Here is a 15384-nt window from a genome sequence, read left to right as displayed (position 1 = left end):
AGTTTTTTTCCTTTGAGCATACATATATAAATGTAAGTTCTTCTTTTTTATTTTTTTTTTAAAGAGAGAGACAGAGAGAGAGAGAGAGAGAGAGAGAGAGAGAGAGAATTTTAATATTTATTTTTTAGTTCTTGGCGGACACAACATCTTTGTTTGTATGTGCCCGTATGCCAGGCAAGCGCGCTACCACTTGGGCCACATCCCCAGCCCAAATGTAAGTTATTCTTTAAGCTTCAGAATACAGATACCATAAGTATTTGGAATCACAAACAGCAGTGACATTCTGAACAGTAATTTTAATATCTAATCTTATAAAAAAGGTAACATTGTATAGGGCTGTGAAATATATTTAAGGAGAACAAAAAGGATATCTAAAATCAAAACTGCACATGGAAATATATGTTCTAATTATGCAAGACATTCTGTGTTGGAGTCACTTACTCAACAGTATTTTTGTATTATTGTGGTTATTTTTGTGGTGCTAGGGATAAAATCCAGGGCCTTGTGCATGCTAGCCAAGTGTTCTACCACTGAGCTATATCCCAGGCCTGTGATTATTTGAATAACCTGATTTAACTCAGTAATAAATGCAGTATTGAATTGATTTTATAATGTGTAAATTAGCACACTAATCAAAATGTTAAAATGACCTAATATAGCATTCACTGGATTTTAATTAATGTATTCAGTCCCATGAGGATCTCATTAAAATGCAGATTCTGATTCAGAGGGTCTGGGTGAGATCTGAGATTCTGGGTTTTCAACAAATTCCAGGTGACCCACAATGCTAGGTTGTGAGCTATACTTTGAGCACAATAAGCAATTATGTATCATTAGATGCATTTTAATTTCAAATCACCTAGGAGAAGTAAAATCCATCCATCAAGTATATCAAGAGTATCAATAAAAGAGATCAAGAAAGACTAATCTGGCTATAATATTAAAAAAAAGAGAAAGAAAAAAAATTTTTCCTTAAAAATGAAAAAAACCTCAAAAACATAGCTGCATCTAAGGCCTTATCATGATTTTTTCCTAGCTACCTACGTATTAACTACTATCAAAACATATAAAGTCCAAAATATATTAAAAACAGCAAATTAATAAACAGTACTTTTGTTTTTCCTTATTCATACTTTTTTTCCCCAAGGAGTAGATTTCAAATCTAATCCATAGCAACTGCAAAAGAAGCCGGGCTTGGTAGTGCCCTCCTGTAATCCCAGCAACTCCGGAGGCTGAGGCAGGAAGATCTTGTGTTCAAGGCCAGCCCCAGCAACTCAGTGAGACCCTCTCTCTAAATAAAATACAAAATAGGGCTCGGAATGTAGCTCAGTGGTCGAGTGCCCCTGATTTCAATCCCTGGTACCAAAAAAAAAAAAGAAAGAAAAATAAAACAAACAACAACAAAAAACATGTATAAATAGTTGTAGTAGTAGTTACACATTTGTCAAACCATCAAATCATATACCTAAAATAGGAACACATACTGTACGTAAATTACACTTCAACAAGGTAAATTTTAAAAGGAGGGTTCATACTGATAGATACTTTCATTTTCTAAAAATTCTGTTACTTTTTTTCCTAACGAATATATGTTACCCTTATAACAACACTAACAGCGTAAAAATTAATCCCATCTTTATTAAGCTACAAATTTTGTCGTGTCATTTTGTTTGATATGTAGTTAAGAGAATGTAATTCGGAGATAATTAGAGCAAAATCAGACACATGTTCTGAGGTATTATGTGTAAGCCAGTACTTGTACCAAATGCTTTTATCTGAAATTTCATACTATAAAAGATATAACTTTATTTGATTAACTTTTTGTTTTTAATTTCAATAATATATCTAGCAGCTCACCAGTGCCAAATTCTTCCTAATAATCTTGAATTTACCTTGCTAGTTCATCAGTGCTTTCACATGCCAACAAAATAGCTTCATGGGATAGATCTGCTACTGTATAATTCAAAGCATTTGACAAGTGTGTTGCATGGTGTATTGAGGTATCGTGGAACTCCACATCTATGGCATTGTCATGTTCATCATTATAGCAGCGAATAATTCCAATTGAGTTCCACACCTACAAATATGTAAGATAAAATACAAGTCTGAGGAAAATTGAAAATAAAAAAATCAGTAGGCTACAGGAGTATGAATTAACAATACTGTAACTCAATCTGTACCAAGGTTTAAGTTATAGAAGCTATCACATCTCATCTAACTCTAGTTTCAGGTAGCAGTAGCAGTATCAAAACTACAATTACTAATTATTCTTTTCTTCCTGAATTATAAGCATATTTATTAACAAGTTGAGTATTTAATGTTTAAAAATAAATTACATGACTTTTTAAAAACCTCAAAAGAAACATTTCAAAACTTTAATTTATTTATGCTATGTATACAAACAAGAATTTTTTTTTCTGTTCCAACTAACTGGTTTACATTATAGGATAAATAATATATTTTAAGGCAACATAAATTGACAGCATTTGGAAAACTAATCTTCCACTAATGTCACTACATACAGGCTCACACTATGCCCTAGTATTTCTAATAAAATTATCGCCAATACTTAATTTAATTATATAGTCATTTTGAATATACCTATGTATTTATAACTATAAGTACTTAACTAAATAATTATACATAAAGTATCGACACTAGTAAGATGTTACTTGGTGATTACTGATGGCAGCAGTTTTGTGAATATTAAACATCACCATTTTTATCTACAAAAAAAAATTATGCCAGGTCTTTATCTTTCAAAAAGACAATAGGTAAAATTCCTCAGAGAATAAAACCTCAAATATTCAATAAACAGGATACTAAACTTCTTAAGCTCTCAAACTTGAAGCAAAAAATAATAGTTCATCAATTCAAAAAGTATATATTTAATGCCTACTGTGCAATATCTTGTTTTAAATGCTATCAGTTTAAAAAAACAAGGTTGGGGGTATAGTGCAGTGGAGAGCACTTACCCAGCATGCTAGAGGATCTGTGTCCAATCCCCCACCACCACCACCACCACACACACACACACACACACACACAGAAACAAAAACCAGAAAAATCTCTATCCTTGCAGAGCTTACATTCCAGGAAAGTAGGGTGAGGAAAAGGGGCAGATTCCCCATCTCCATTAGTACTTATCACTCTTTAATACATTACTAGGAGTCACCATCTAAAAAGTATCTTCTAACTAATAAATACACGAGAAACAAGGTTTGGACATCCAGCCATGAAGTATTTCAAGATATATAGTCATATTTACTTAGGTTCTTATGTCATTTTGCAAAACAGAATTTTTTAACATAATTTTCAATAATGTTGAAATAAGAGTAAAACTGAGTTAATCATAAAATAAATCAACCACAAAATTATAATCAACCAAAGTGTTCCAATCCATTTAATCAAGGTTTTGAAAAAAAATGTTTGTTTTTTTTTTAAATCCAACACAATAAATTATCATTAGAAAAAATGCTGAGAAATTATTTTAAAAGTTAAGTGTAGATCCAAGGCTTACCATGAATCTGTGAGTGAGATGTAAGGGTGTAGAGCCTGACTGGAATGGCTTTTGCCGGGGAGTTGGAATGGGCCCATCATAAAATGGCCTTTGGGATGTTACAAGTGGTAGATTGTGAATGCTACCTGCCTGATCTTCCTCCTCCTCTTTGAGAAGACCAGTTTTTAGCATTGTAACATCTGCAATACAAAGAATATAATGAAAAGAATTATAAATACCAATAACCTTGGAAAAGAAAAGCATTATGGAATCTAATAACCTTTCTATTCATACTTAATGAAAACTGACACATTTGTGTCTCTCATTATTGAAGAGATGTAGAGATGATGCAAAAATACTGTTGGGATAAGACTGCTGTCTGCCTTAGTGTAAATCAAGACAGTGATACCAAAATATGTTAGTAGTTACTGCATTATTAACTACCACTCACAGTAATAAAACACTAATCTTATTAAATATTGATCCTTGCATAGTTTGTTTTAAAAAAACAAAAAAGTTCTGGCACAAAAATGGTTAATGTGCATAAAAGAAGTATGATGGTTGCCTTAAAGTTTTTTGGAACCTATTTAATGTTTAAAAATAAATGATAAACATCAGCTAACATATGGTTATGCAGACATGGATATGTGGCAAACATTTTCTTGGAAAGAATGAAGTGGGACTGTCATTTAAGAAAAATAACTGACAGAATTTGTTGCCAGTGATTAAAACTGAGAAAATCAAAATATTGGAAAACTTGTATTTGCTACTATAAGCTTGACAACTTCCTAATATTTAAAAACTTCTGATTAGGATTGGGGATAGCTCATTGGTAAAATGCTTGCCTAGCATGCATGAGGCCCTAAGTAGACCTAGTACTACAAAACACAAACAAAAACTTCTGATGAGATTGGTTATGATAGTAACAAATATATTTTATTTATTTATTTGTTTATTTTTTGGTGCCAGGGATTGAACTCAGGGGCACTCAGCCACTGAGCCACATCCCCAGTCCTAATTTGGATTTTTTTAAATTTAAATTTAGGTTTCACTGAGTTGCTTTTCCTCGCTTTTGCTAAGACTGGCTTTGAACTTGGGATCCTCCTGCCTCAGCCTCTCTAGCCTCTGGGATTACAGGTGTGCACCACATGCCCAGCTATATAATTTTTAATGTGCCAATGAGGAAGGTCTATAAACTTCAGTGAACCATTATTTTCCAAATTACAAAGCATGTGTTAAAAGTTAAATATGGTTTAAAAAACAAACCATTCAAAGTTCAAGTTAAACTAACGATTTTATTTTTTAATATTTATTTTTAAATATTTATTTTTTAGTTATAGGTGGACACATATTCGTATGTGGTGCTGGAGATCAAACCCAGTGCCTCACGCATGGTAGGCGAGCACTCTACCTCTGAGCCACAGCCCCAACCGTAACTAATGGATTTTAATAATAACAGAGCTGAAAATCAGTTCACTGAAGCTTCCAGATTCCACACTGAAAATAATCTTAAAGACTATCATGTAGGCTGGGGATGGAGCTCAGTGGTAGAGCACATGAGGTTCTGGGTCTGATCTACAGCACTACAAATAAATAAATCACACACACACACACAGTATCAAAAACTATCTATAACTCTTTCAACAGGCTATTAAAATACTTCTCCCTTCACGTATCACATCTTTTGAGTGAGGTAAAATTTTCTTCATCCCACATACTTCAAGCACAAGCAATACATGGCAATAAATTTAGTCCAAGAGCAGATGAGAGAATCTCTCTTCTACATTAGATACCACAAACATTGTGATGCCACCATTCTTTCTCTATTTTTTTAATTAACAAAAATTTCTTCACAGGGGGGCTGGGGATGTAGTACCATGCTTGGTACAATGCTTGCCTTGCATGCACAAAGCCCTGGGTTCAATCCCTAGCTTTGTCTCCCCACCATTCCCCCCACCCCACAGGGCACAGTGGCACATGCCTATAATCCCAATGACTCAAGAAGCTGAGGCAGGAGGATCATGAGTTCAAAGCCAGCCTCAGCAACTTCATAAGATCCTATGTCTAAATAAAATATAAAAAAAGGATGGGGATATGGCTCAGTAGGAAAGTGCACCTGGGTTCAATCCCTGGTACCCGCCCCACATGTTTACACTTAATAAATTTATTAATGCTATTTTAAAATTTGTTTTTATGTCCAATATGGTAAATAAAAATAGACATAACCCCATAAACAAATGTTCTTTAGAGATCTTCAAGATTTTTTTAGAATGTAAAGTGCTCCTGAGACCAAAACTTATAAAGACTGCTATTCTATAAATATTATATGACTTAAATGCAGGAAAATTCGCCACTGTACATTGGCATTTTACTAGTTATGTTCAAATGTATTATTTTAATATATAAGTTGTTGCAACAGGCACTTTATTTGAAGGTGATAAATTATAATCTCAACTTATTTAACAGACATAATAGTATTCAGTTTAGCTACTTGAATTAGCTTAGTAGTTTGCATCTTTCAAAAAACTTATTTATCTAAGTTGTGGAATTTATGAGCACAAAGTTTCATACTATCTTCAAAATCTTATTTGGTTGTATTTTATACTTTTAATGAACCTCAATTTGAACAAGCCATATTTTGAGACTGGGGATATAGCTCAGTAGTAGAGCAATTACCTAGCATGCATGAAGCTCTCAGATCAATCCTCAGCCACACACACACACACATAACGCTAGCCATATTTTAAGTGCTCAACAGCCACACATGGCTAGCATCTACCATAGTGGGTAGTATAAGACTATAGATACTATCTTTGGTAACTATTCCTTGTTCATTTTTTATATTAATAATTTGTGTCTTCTCTTTCTTAATCAGTCATGATATACAGTTTTCTATTTTATTGACCATTTCAAAGAAGTAGGTCTTAGTTTCAGTAATTTTATGGTTTTTTTGTTCTGTTTCACTGGATTCTGCTCATTATTTCCTCCCTTCCTCTTTGGGGTTTAATTCCTTCTTTTTCTAGTTCACTAAAGCAGAGGCTTAGATCACTAATTTGAAACACTTTTTTTAACATAAGGATTTGTTGCCCTACATTCCACAAATTTACTTTATCGGCTTTAATAAAAAACTGAAAAATTAAACAAGGTAGATTATCACATGCATACCAACTGAATTTTCATCATCTTCTAGAACATGACTTCGTTGTCTAGCATGACTGGAAGCCAGCATGAGGTCATCATCGTCGTCATCATTTATAGCCCCTCTTGAAAAAGAGGGCATCTCAACTGCATTATCATTTAGAAAATCACCAGCATTACTTGTATTATCACCATCAAAAAGATCGTTGTATTCCTCTTCCACTCTGCTAGATACCTTGAATAAATTAATATAAATTAGAATGCATTAGTGAATTATTTGGGGAAAATTACTCAAAAGGCATTTTTTTTTTTTTTTTTTTTTAATGCTGGGGATTGAACCCAGAGCCTCATTCACACTAGGCAAGTGCTCTACCACTGAACTATATCCCTATTCCTCCCTTCATCCAATGCTGCTCAACTGTACTCAGTATTCCTGAACCAAGGAACTTCTCTGTTACTTTTTCCAAAGAACAAACACATCTCTAACATTCTGCCAGAATATATGTGGGGAGGGCAGTTACCCAGCTGTGCACAATGATTCCAATATGTACTTATAAACCATGGTAACTAAGCAAATGCCTGAAATATAAGCATATTATACTCCTTAGATAAGATATATTTGCTTTAAACCACCTCAACTAAAGTGGTAAAATTAAAGAAAAACAAAGGAGGCAAAGATATTCAACATATTTAATCATATTTCCTAGAATTATGAACATACCATTGCAGGAGTTGGATGCCACTGTAAACAAGTTTTTACATCACTTTACACAAAGTAAAATAACAAGCAGATTCGTGGCAAGAGTTTACAAGTTACTCCTACAGGATAAAAGAAACTGCACAAGTACTTCTAAATATATGTAATCATATAATTTGATGAGTAATTAATAACTAAATGTTATATTTAACCATTCCAGCTACAGTCTTAAAAGTTTATGTACTGGGCTGGGGATGTGGCTCAAGTGGTAGCGTGCTCGCCTGGCATGCGTGCGGCCTGGGTTCGATCCTCAGCACCACATACAAACAAAGATGTCATGTCTGCCGATAACTAAAAAATAAATGTTAAAAAAAAAAAAAAAAAAAAAAAAAAAAAAGTTTATGTACTAAAGTTGGCCAAAAACTTTTTAAAAAAATTTTCTTATTGGAAATTGAGAGTTGTGCCTTATATTTATGATGAAGGCTATAAAATATTAACAGGTGTTGTGACAGAAATATGTGAAGAGTGAAAGCAAAAAGGAGAGAGTGGTCAATTCTAGATAGCAGGATTTAAACATTTTATAAGAGGTAACCTTGGAATTAAAAATTTTTTTCTTAATTAACATTTTGTTTTATTAATGTTATACATGCTTATGTACTAGTCAGTTTTATAGTTTAATAAATAATATCCTAGTATTATTTTTAATTTTTAATCATATATAATAGATCCTATTAATTTCCTTCTACAGAAAATGAAGATTTGGTGGCCTTTTACAATCACCAAGTTCATTCATGTACATTATTTTCCTATCCTAATCCTCCCAATACAGATAGGTTCTCATCTTCATGTAATCGATGCACAGTGTTTACATTATTAAAATCACGCAAGTGAATAGAAGGAAGACTAATAGAGTATGGGAAGGGAATCAGAGAGAGGGAGAACAGGAAAGAAAGAAGACATGATGGGGATTAAAATAAAGAAAACTATATTCATTTATGACTATGTCAAAGTGAACTCCACTATTATGTATAACTACAATGGATGAATAAAAACTAAATAAATTTTTAAAAATTATATAAATGCTATTCATGGCTGAATAATAATAGCCAATTCTTACAAAGTGTTCTAGATACTCTTCTAACCTACATATTCCTTTCATCCTCTTAATAATGCTAAAAGGTAGGCACTATTCCTATCTTCCTTTTAGAGATGTAATATATTAGGATTGCTTTTCCTTTCTTTTACAACTTGTTGTCTTCCCTGTAATTAAGAATCTCTTGCCAGGTGCACTAGTACATGCCTGTAATCCCAGAAACCTGGGAGATTGAGGCAGGAGGATTGCGAGTTCAAAGCCAGTCTCAGCAAAATCAAGATGCTAAGCAACTTATGAGACCCTGTGTCTAAATATAATACAAAATAGGGCTGGGGATGTGGCTCAGTGGCTGAGTGCCCCTGAGTTCAATTCCCCATTACCTGCTCCCCCCAAATCCCTTGTCTCTTTTGGTATTTTTTTCTCATTTTTTGTGTACAGATTTTTTTGGTACAGATTTCCAAAGAAGATTCTTCCAATCTCCTGCCTGAAAAGCATAAGACTGGCTGACAATATTTTGAGAGTCAATTAGAAGTGATCAGGGAATTTCGGCATTCAAGTACCTACACTTTGATTTAAGTCTGTGTTTTCAGTACAGTATTCCCTATTCCTCCCTTCATCCAATGCTGCTCAACTGTACTCAGTATTCCTGAACCAAGGAACTTCTCTGTTACTTTTTCCAAAGAACAAACACATCTCTAACATTCTGCCAGAATATATGTGGGGAGGGCAGTTACCCAGCTGTGCACAATGATATTGAGGCTGAAAGGATCTTTTTGCTTATTAAATTAACCCTGTTGTCAGTCCCACTTTTAGAAGTCCCTAGTGCTACCAAGATATGCCAGGGGATTTAGTCAGGCACTCCAAAAGTTTCACCTCATTTTCTACCCATTGAGGTCTTAGAATCGAACTTTTTGAGAACCTAAAGGTAGTTTCTTCAGAGATCAGACGAGATCGGACGCGTTCCCGGTGGTATGGCAGTAGACATAAAGGTAGTTTCTAATCATCCTTCTATCTTATAGTTTCCCAAATTCTGTTTAACTGTTTTTTGTTTGTTTGTTGTTTTTTAAACTTCAAGAGATTATTCATTTCAAAAGCATTTTTTTTCACCCAGGTCAAGAACTTTGTATGTTCTGGCTATACTAAATACACTCACCTACCTTGTAGATCAAGACATCACCTCCTTCAACTCAGTATGGACCAAAAGAGTGACCAGAACACAACATTCTTTAAACAAATAGCAGTCAGGGGTACAAGATGTATTTCAGCAACCATCTACCAAGAAGTGGAAAACTACCTAGGGTCCAACTACTTATTCCAACTGTGGGACACAAGGGGAAGTTTCAGCATCTGGTTCTTGATTTTCTTGTACCATTATTTACATGGTCTCTGTATCTAGCCTATTGGACTTACTGCTATACATGTGTTATTGGGTGGCCCAGTCTTAAAAGGTGCTTTGTGAAGTTTGGACTCATACTAAGAAACCCACAGAAAAGCACTATCCATGTAGGATTAGAAATTTCCTACTCAAGACTGTTTCAGAGAAATCTTAGGTTTTTCTGCTAAGGCTTCCTATATTTACTTGGGACTGTTCAAAGTGTCTTTTCTATCCTTTTAGCTTGGGTCAGATTGTGGTCATATATGTGCAAAATGCACTCCTTCTACCTTGAGGTTAAGAGTAGTATACCACGAAATTTAAGCTAATAATTTTATATAATTTGAAACTAAATTACTATTTTATTACCAAAGTCAAAATTTTATATTCCCAGTCTACATTATTTCTAATTATATTTGACATAGAAATGACAAGACAAGTTTGCTTATTTTTTAATGTTTTGCATTTCTGGTTGGAGTCAACTTTTCTAAATGAAAATACTTTTTGATCCATTTATGTGTGTGCGTCAAGAAATTAGGGAAACACACATCAGAATTTTTAGCAAAATACTAGATAATAAAACATGAAAGCTGAAAAAATTTTTCTTTATTGTAGTTTTAAAGAAGGCTTCAGGAGAAGCAGAGATAAATGGATGCATTTAGTCTGCAACTAACTGGAGGTCTAAATTAAGACTTGAAATATGAAAAGGTATATTTGTCACATGGGGAGAATAATGAATAAAGGCAAGGAAATATAAAATAAGGTGGCTTATTTAAAGCACTGTAGCAAAGCTATATGACTAAGCAGAAGAGTTGTAGAGGGAACTGTAATAGCTTAGGCTAATTCAGAGCAGAAAAAGTTTACAAACCAAAATGAGACCTGTTACAACTATTAACTCTTAAGTTTTAGCTATAAAACATTTACCTAACAATCCTCAGAATACAGGATACTAAAATAGTATTTAACAAAGAAAATTCCTTGGGAAGACATACAGAGGGAAACAATTTCTAATACATTTGGAAAACACTAGGTTACACAAGTTGAAATGGTTACATAAGCTTAATTATTATTAAACACTAATAAATAATGTTATTACTGAGCATCTAAGTTAGTAACATGAATGGTACTTTTATAATAAAGTAAGATAATTTGTGATGTCTTCCAAAGACCCAAAAACACTCTGAAGAAACTGTTTGACCATATTACTTATTACCTTCCTGTTTGACATCTTTCCACTGGAGTCACATACATTTTCCAGGAGTCCAAGGTTTCCCTCTGCATCAGTATAAGATATCTGACCACAAGTAGGATGCCAGGCCAGGCCACAGATTGCATAACCTTTCTCATGTTTCACCCTAAAAACAAATAAAGTGGGCTCTTAAAAACTGTCAAGAAAACATAAACTATACAGTTATTTAGATAATTTTAATTAGAAAGGGTGAAATGACTTTTTACAATCTAAAAGCTACTATCTTCATTCTCATTAATAATTAAAACTTTAAAATGTTTCAAAATAAAACAAAATATAGAAATGAATAAAAGCAACATGTACTGAATCATACCTTTCCATGCAGTCTTTGGTTTCCACATTCCAAACTATAATTAAACCATTAATACTACCTGCAGCTAAGTATTGCCCACAGGGAGACCAGGTTACTATATTGAGGGTCTATAAAAAAAAGAGTTAATAAATAAATAACAATTGTATATAACTTGAAACTAAATTATTACTTTATTACCAAATTTAAATTTTTATATTCCTATTCAATATTATTTCTAATTTGACATAGGAATGACAATACCAAGTTTGCTTTTTTTGGTGGGGGGCATCGTGGATTAAACTTAGGGGCACTTAGCCACTGGGCCATATCCCCAGCCCTATTTAGAGACAGGGTCTCAGTGAGTTGCTTAGCACCTCACCATTGCCGAGGCTAGCTTTGAACTCGAGATCCTCCTATCTCATCCTCCAGAGCCACTGGGATTACAGATGTGCTCCACAGCACCCAGCTTCAAGTTTGTTTATTTTCAAACTTTCTTTTTCAATAATATTCAACTATTGCTAGCAGGTATTACTTTGTTTATCATGAACAAACTATACTACAACAATTTTAAAAGTAAAATCTAAAAAATTATTACATTAAAAAAACAAAATACCAAGTATCTTCTTAGCATTCACCATCAAGATAAGGAAACTAGTACCTGAAGTAAATCTTATAAGCCATTGCTGAACTATTGGGGCCTATGCTTCCTTCATTGCAAAATATTTGTATGCATGCATGTAAGAAAGAGCGAGAGAGAATATAGATCAATAACCTTCCTTGCTCTAAAATTTCAGAGACTATGATCACAAGTCTCAATGAAACTCACTTAAAAATAAAAGCCAATCAATGATAATTCAAGAATAACTTGTTATAATTCTCTGCTAGCATTAAATTTAACTTCTTATAAATTAAAAGATTTTCTTATCAAATCTCACAAAGGATAAAGGTAAGATAAGACCTATATATATCCAGTTATTGATAGAATGAAAAAAGTTCAGGGGATAGAAGGTAGACATAAGACACAGCAGACTGTAGCTGTTCTTCACTTCCAATATTTAACTGCTACTGTATTTTGTGAAGTTTTCATTAAAAACTCTCTGTAGCCTACTTAGAATGTCATTTACAAAACCTACCTGAGAGATGAAAATGTCTGAAAGATCAAATTGATTATTCCAAGTGTCTCTTCTATATAATTTTACAGATTTTTCCACAGGAACTGCCAATAACTATTAGAAAAGATAATTTAAACAAAAGTTTGTATTAAATTCAATGTGAAGGGGAGAAAAAAGGCATATAATTCATCCAGATAAATTTATAAGGTGTATAAGGAAATTTATTCAATCCCCAGTACCAGGGGTAAAGTTCATGGGACACCAAAGGGTATGCTAAAAGTCTCCCTCCTGTCCCTAAATTCTATTTCTACACCTCAATGGCAATTAAGCATAGATTACACAAGAATGTGTACATAATATTTAAGTATATATATAAATATTTAAATATATACACACACTCCCACTCTTTTTAGTTAGTAAACATTTAAATATATACACACACTCCCACTCTTTTTAGTTAGTAAACATTTAAATATATACACACACTCCCACTCTTTTTAGTTAGTAAACAGTAGCATCATACATATACCTACTATTCTACAGCTTGATGTGTTTTACTTAATATATCTTAAAGATTATTCCATTCAAGGACATAAAGATATACCTCATTCTTTTTTTTTTAAATTTTAATATTTATTTATTTTTTAGATTTCGGCGGACACAACATCTTTGTTTGTATGTGGTGCTGAGGATCGAACCCGGGCCGCATGCATGCCAGGCAAGCACGCTACCGCTTGAGCCACATCCCCAGCCCCAAGATATACCTCATTCTAACAATTAGAGAAACTCACTTTCAGAACTACCATAATTGATTTTACCAATTCTTATAAATAAACATTCAGAATGTTTCCAATCTTCTATTATTAACAACAGTGGTGCAACATTTTTTTAATACATATTTTTAGTGCATGCTATGAACATGCTCATAATATATGCACTTAGAATTATTAAGTCATCTATTCTGATAAAAACTACTGAATGTTCTTCCACACTGTATCCAATTAAATTTTTCACTTTTGACCATCTCTGATAAATAAAAATAATGTAACCCATTATTTTAATTAGTACTTCTGATAGTATTAAAGGCTGCATATATTTTTAACTTTAAAACCTATCTGTGGGCTGGGGTTGTGGCTCAGAGGTAGAGCATTTGCCTCACATGTGTGAGGCACTGGGATCGATTCTCAGCACCACATGTAAATAAATAAATAAAATAAAGGTCCATCAACAACTAAAAAATTATTAAAAAACAAAACAAAACAACAAAAAACTATCTGTATGGGGTTGGGAGTGTAGCTCAGTGGTACAGTGCTTGCCTAGCCAACCTGAGGTCCTGGGTTCAATCCCTAGTACCCATCTTTACTAAACACTAAATTCTCACATATACTTTTGTCTATTTCTGTTTAATAGGTATGTGACTACTCATGAGTCAATAATGAACTTCTAATTCTCATAGTATGTTTTAATATCTGATTGGTTTAGAAGCTTTCATCACTTTTCTTTTCAATGATTTACTTTCCACATGGACTTGAAAATAAACTGTCTTATCCTGCCAAACACCTGACTGATATTTTATATTTGAATGCTGTCAAAATTGTGAATTAATTTAGGGAGGAACTGACATCTTTATGTATATAAAGAATTCCCTTCTAAGAATAGGATTTGTTTTCTCTGCTCTTAAAAGCATGTCGAAGTTTTCTTTACATACATATTTCACATTTCATGGTATTTTAACCTGGCTACTTTATCATTTTTGGTTTAACAGTAAAGGAACTACTTACTTTCATTATGTTTTCTAAGTGGCTACTGTTTGTATAAAAGACAGCTATTGATTTTTATATTAATTATGCTTCCAGTTACCTTACTGAATTTTCCTTCTTCTTCCTCTTTCTTTTTTTCCCACCAGTGCTGACGACTGAACCCAGGGCTCCTTGTACACACCAGGGAAGTGCTCTACCACTGAATTGTCCCTGGCCCCTGAATCTTTTTTTTTTTTTTTTTAATTTTTTATTGTGGGTTGTTCAAAACATTACAAATTTCTTGACATATCATATTCCACACTTTGATTCAAGTGGGTTATGAACTCCCACCTTCACCCCATACACAGCTTGCAGAATCACATCGGTTACACATCCATTGATTTACAAATTGCCATACTAGTGTCTGTTGTGCTCCGCTGCCTTTCCCATCATCCACTCTCCCCCCTCCCCATCTCTCCCCTCCCCTCCCCTCTCTCTACCTCCTCCACTGTATAACCCTGAGGGTCTCCTTCCATTACCATGCAATTTCCCTTCACTCTCCCATTCCCTCCCACCTCTCATCCCTGTTAAATGTTAATCTTCTTCTCCTGCTCTTCATCCCTACTCTGTTCTTAGTTACTCTCCTTATATCAAAGAAGACATTTGGCATTTATTTTTTAGGGATTGGCTAGCTTCACTTAGCATAATCTGCTCTAATGCCATCCATTTCCCTGTAAATTCTATGATTTTGTCATTTTTTAATGCAGAGTAATACTCCATTGTGTATAGATGCCACATTTTTTTTATCCATTCGTCTATTGAAGGGCATCTAGGTTGGTTCCACAGTCTTGCTATTGTGAATTGTGCTGCTATGAACATCGATGTAGCAGTGTCCCTGTAGCATGCTCTTTTTAGGTCTTTAGGGAATAGACCAAGAAGGGGAATAGCTGGGTCAAATGGTGGCTCCATTCCCAGCTTTCCAAGAAATCTCCATACTGCTTTCCAAATTGGATGCACCAATTTGCAGTCCCACCAGCAATGTACAAGTGTACCCTTTTCCCCACATCCTCGCCAGCACTTGTTGTTGTTTGACTTCTTAATGGCTGCCAATCTTACTGGAGTGAGATGGTATCTTAGGGTGGTTTTGATTTGCATTTCTCTGACAGCTAGAGATGTTGAGCATTTTTTCATGT

The 15384-nt window shown here is 33.9% G+C and overlaps 1 protein-coding gene across 5 annotated transcripts in view; it reads right to left on the bottom strand.

Moving 5' to 3' along the window:
• The window catches only part of Wdhd1 (WD repeat and HMG-box DNA binding protein 1), a 66900-nt gene that overhangs the window by 36298 nt on the left and 15218 nt on the right, over window positions 1-15384 (bottom strand). For all 5 annotated transcript variants that reach the window (XR_009228379.1, XM_046461870.2, XM_046461869.2 and 2 more), the window contains 6 exons: window positions 12474-12566; window positions 11362-11468; window positions 11013-11154; window positions 6665-6872; window positions 3521-3699; window positions 1893-2077 (listed from right to left, as the gene is read on the bottom strand). Coding sequence is in view for 4 of the 5 variants with exons in the window: in XM_046461870.2 (XP_046317826.1) it covers window positions 1893-2077; window positions 3521-3699; window positions 6665-6872; window positions 11013-11154; window positions 11362-11468; window positions 12474-12566 (914 nt within the window). In the remaining variant the exon portion in view is untranslated. The remainder of the gene's footprint in view (window positions 1-1892; window positions 2078-3520; window positions 3700-6664; window positions 6873-11012; window positions 11155-11361; window positions 11469-12473; window positions 12567-15384) is intronic.

This window comes from Marmota monax, unplaced genomic scaffold (genome assembly GCF_021218885.2).
Source record: "Marmota monax isolate L192 unplaced genomic scaffold, Marmota_monax_Labrador192_F-V1.1 WCK01_AAM20220418_F8-fsc00001, whole genome shotgun sequence".
Classification (NCBI taxonomy): Eukaryota; Metazoa; Chordata; class Mammalia; order Rodentia; family Sciuridae; genus Marmota; species Marmota monax.
The sequence above is the reverse complement of the archived record's forward strand: the minus strand, read 5'-3'. Positions and strand labels throughout refer to the sequence as shown.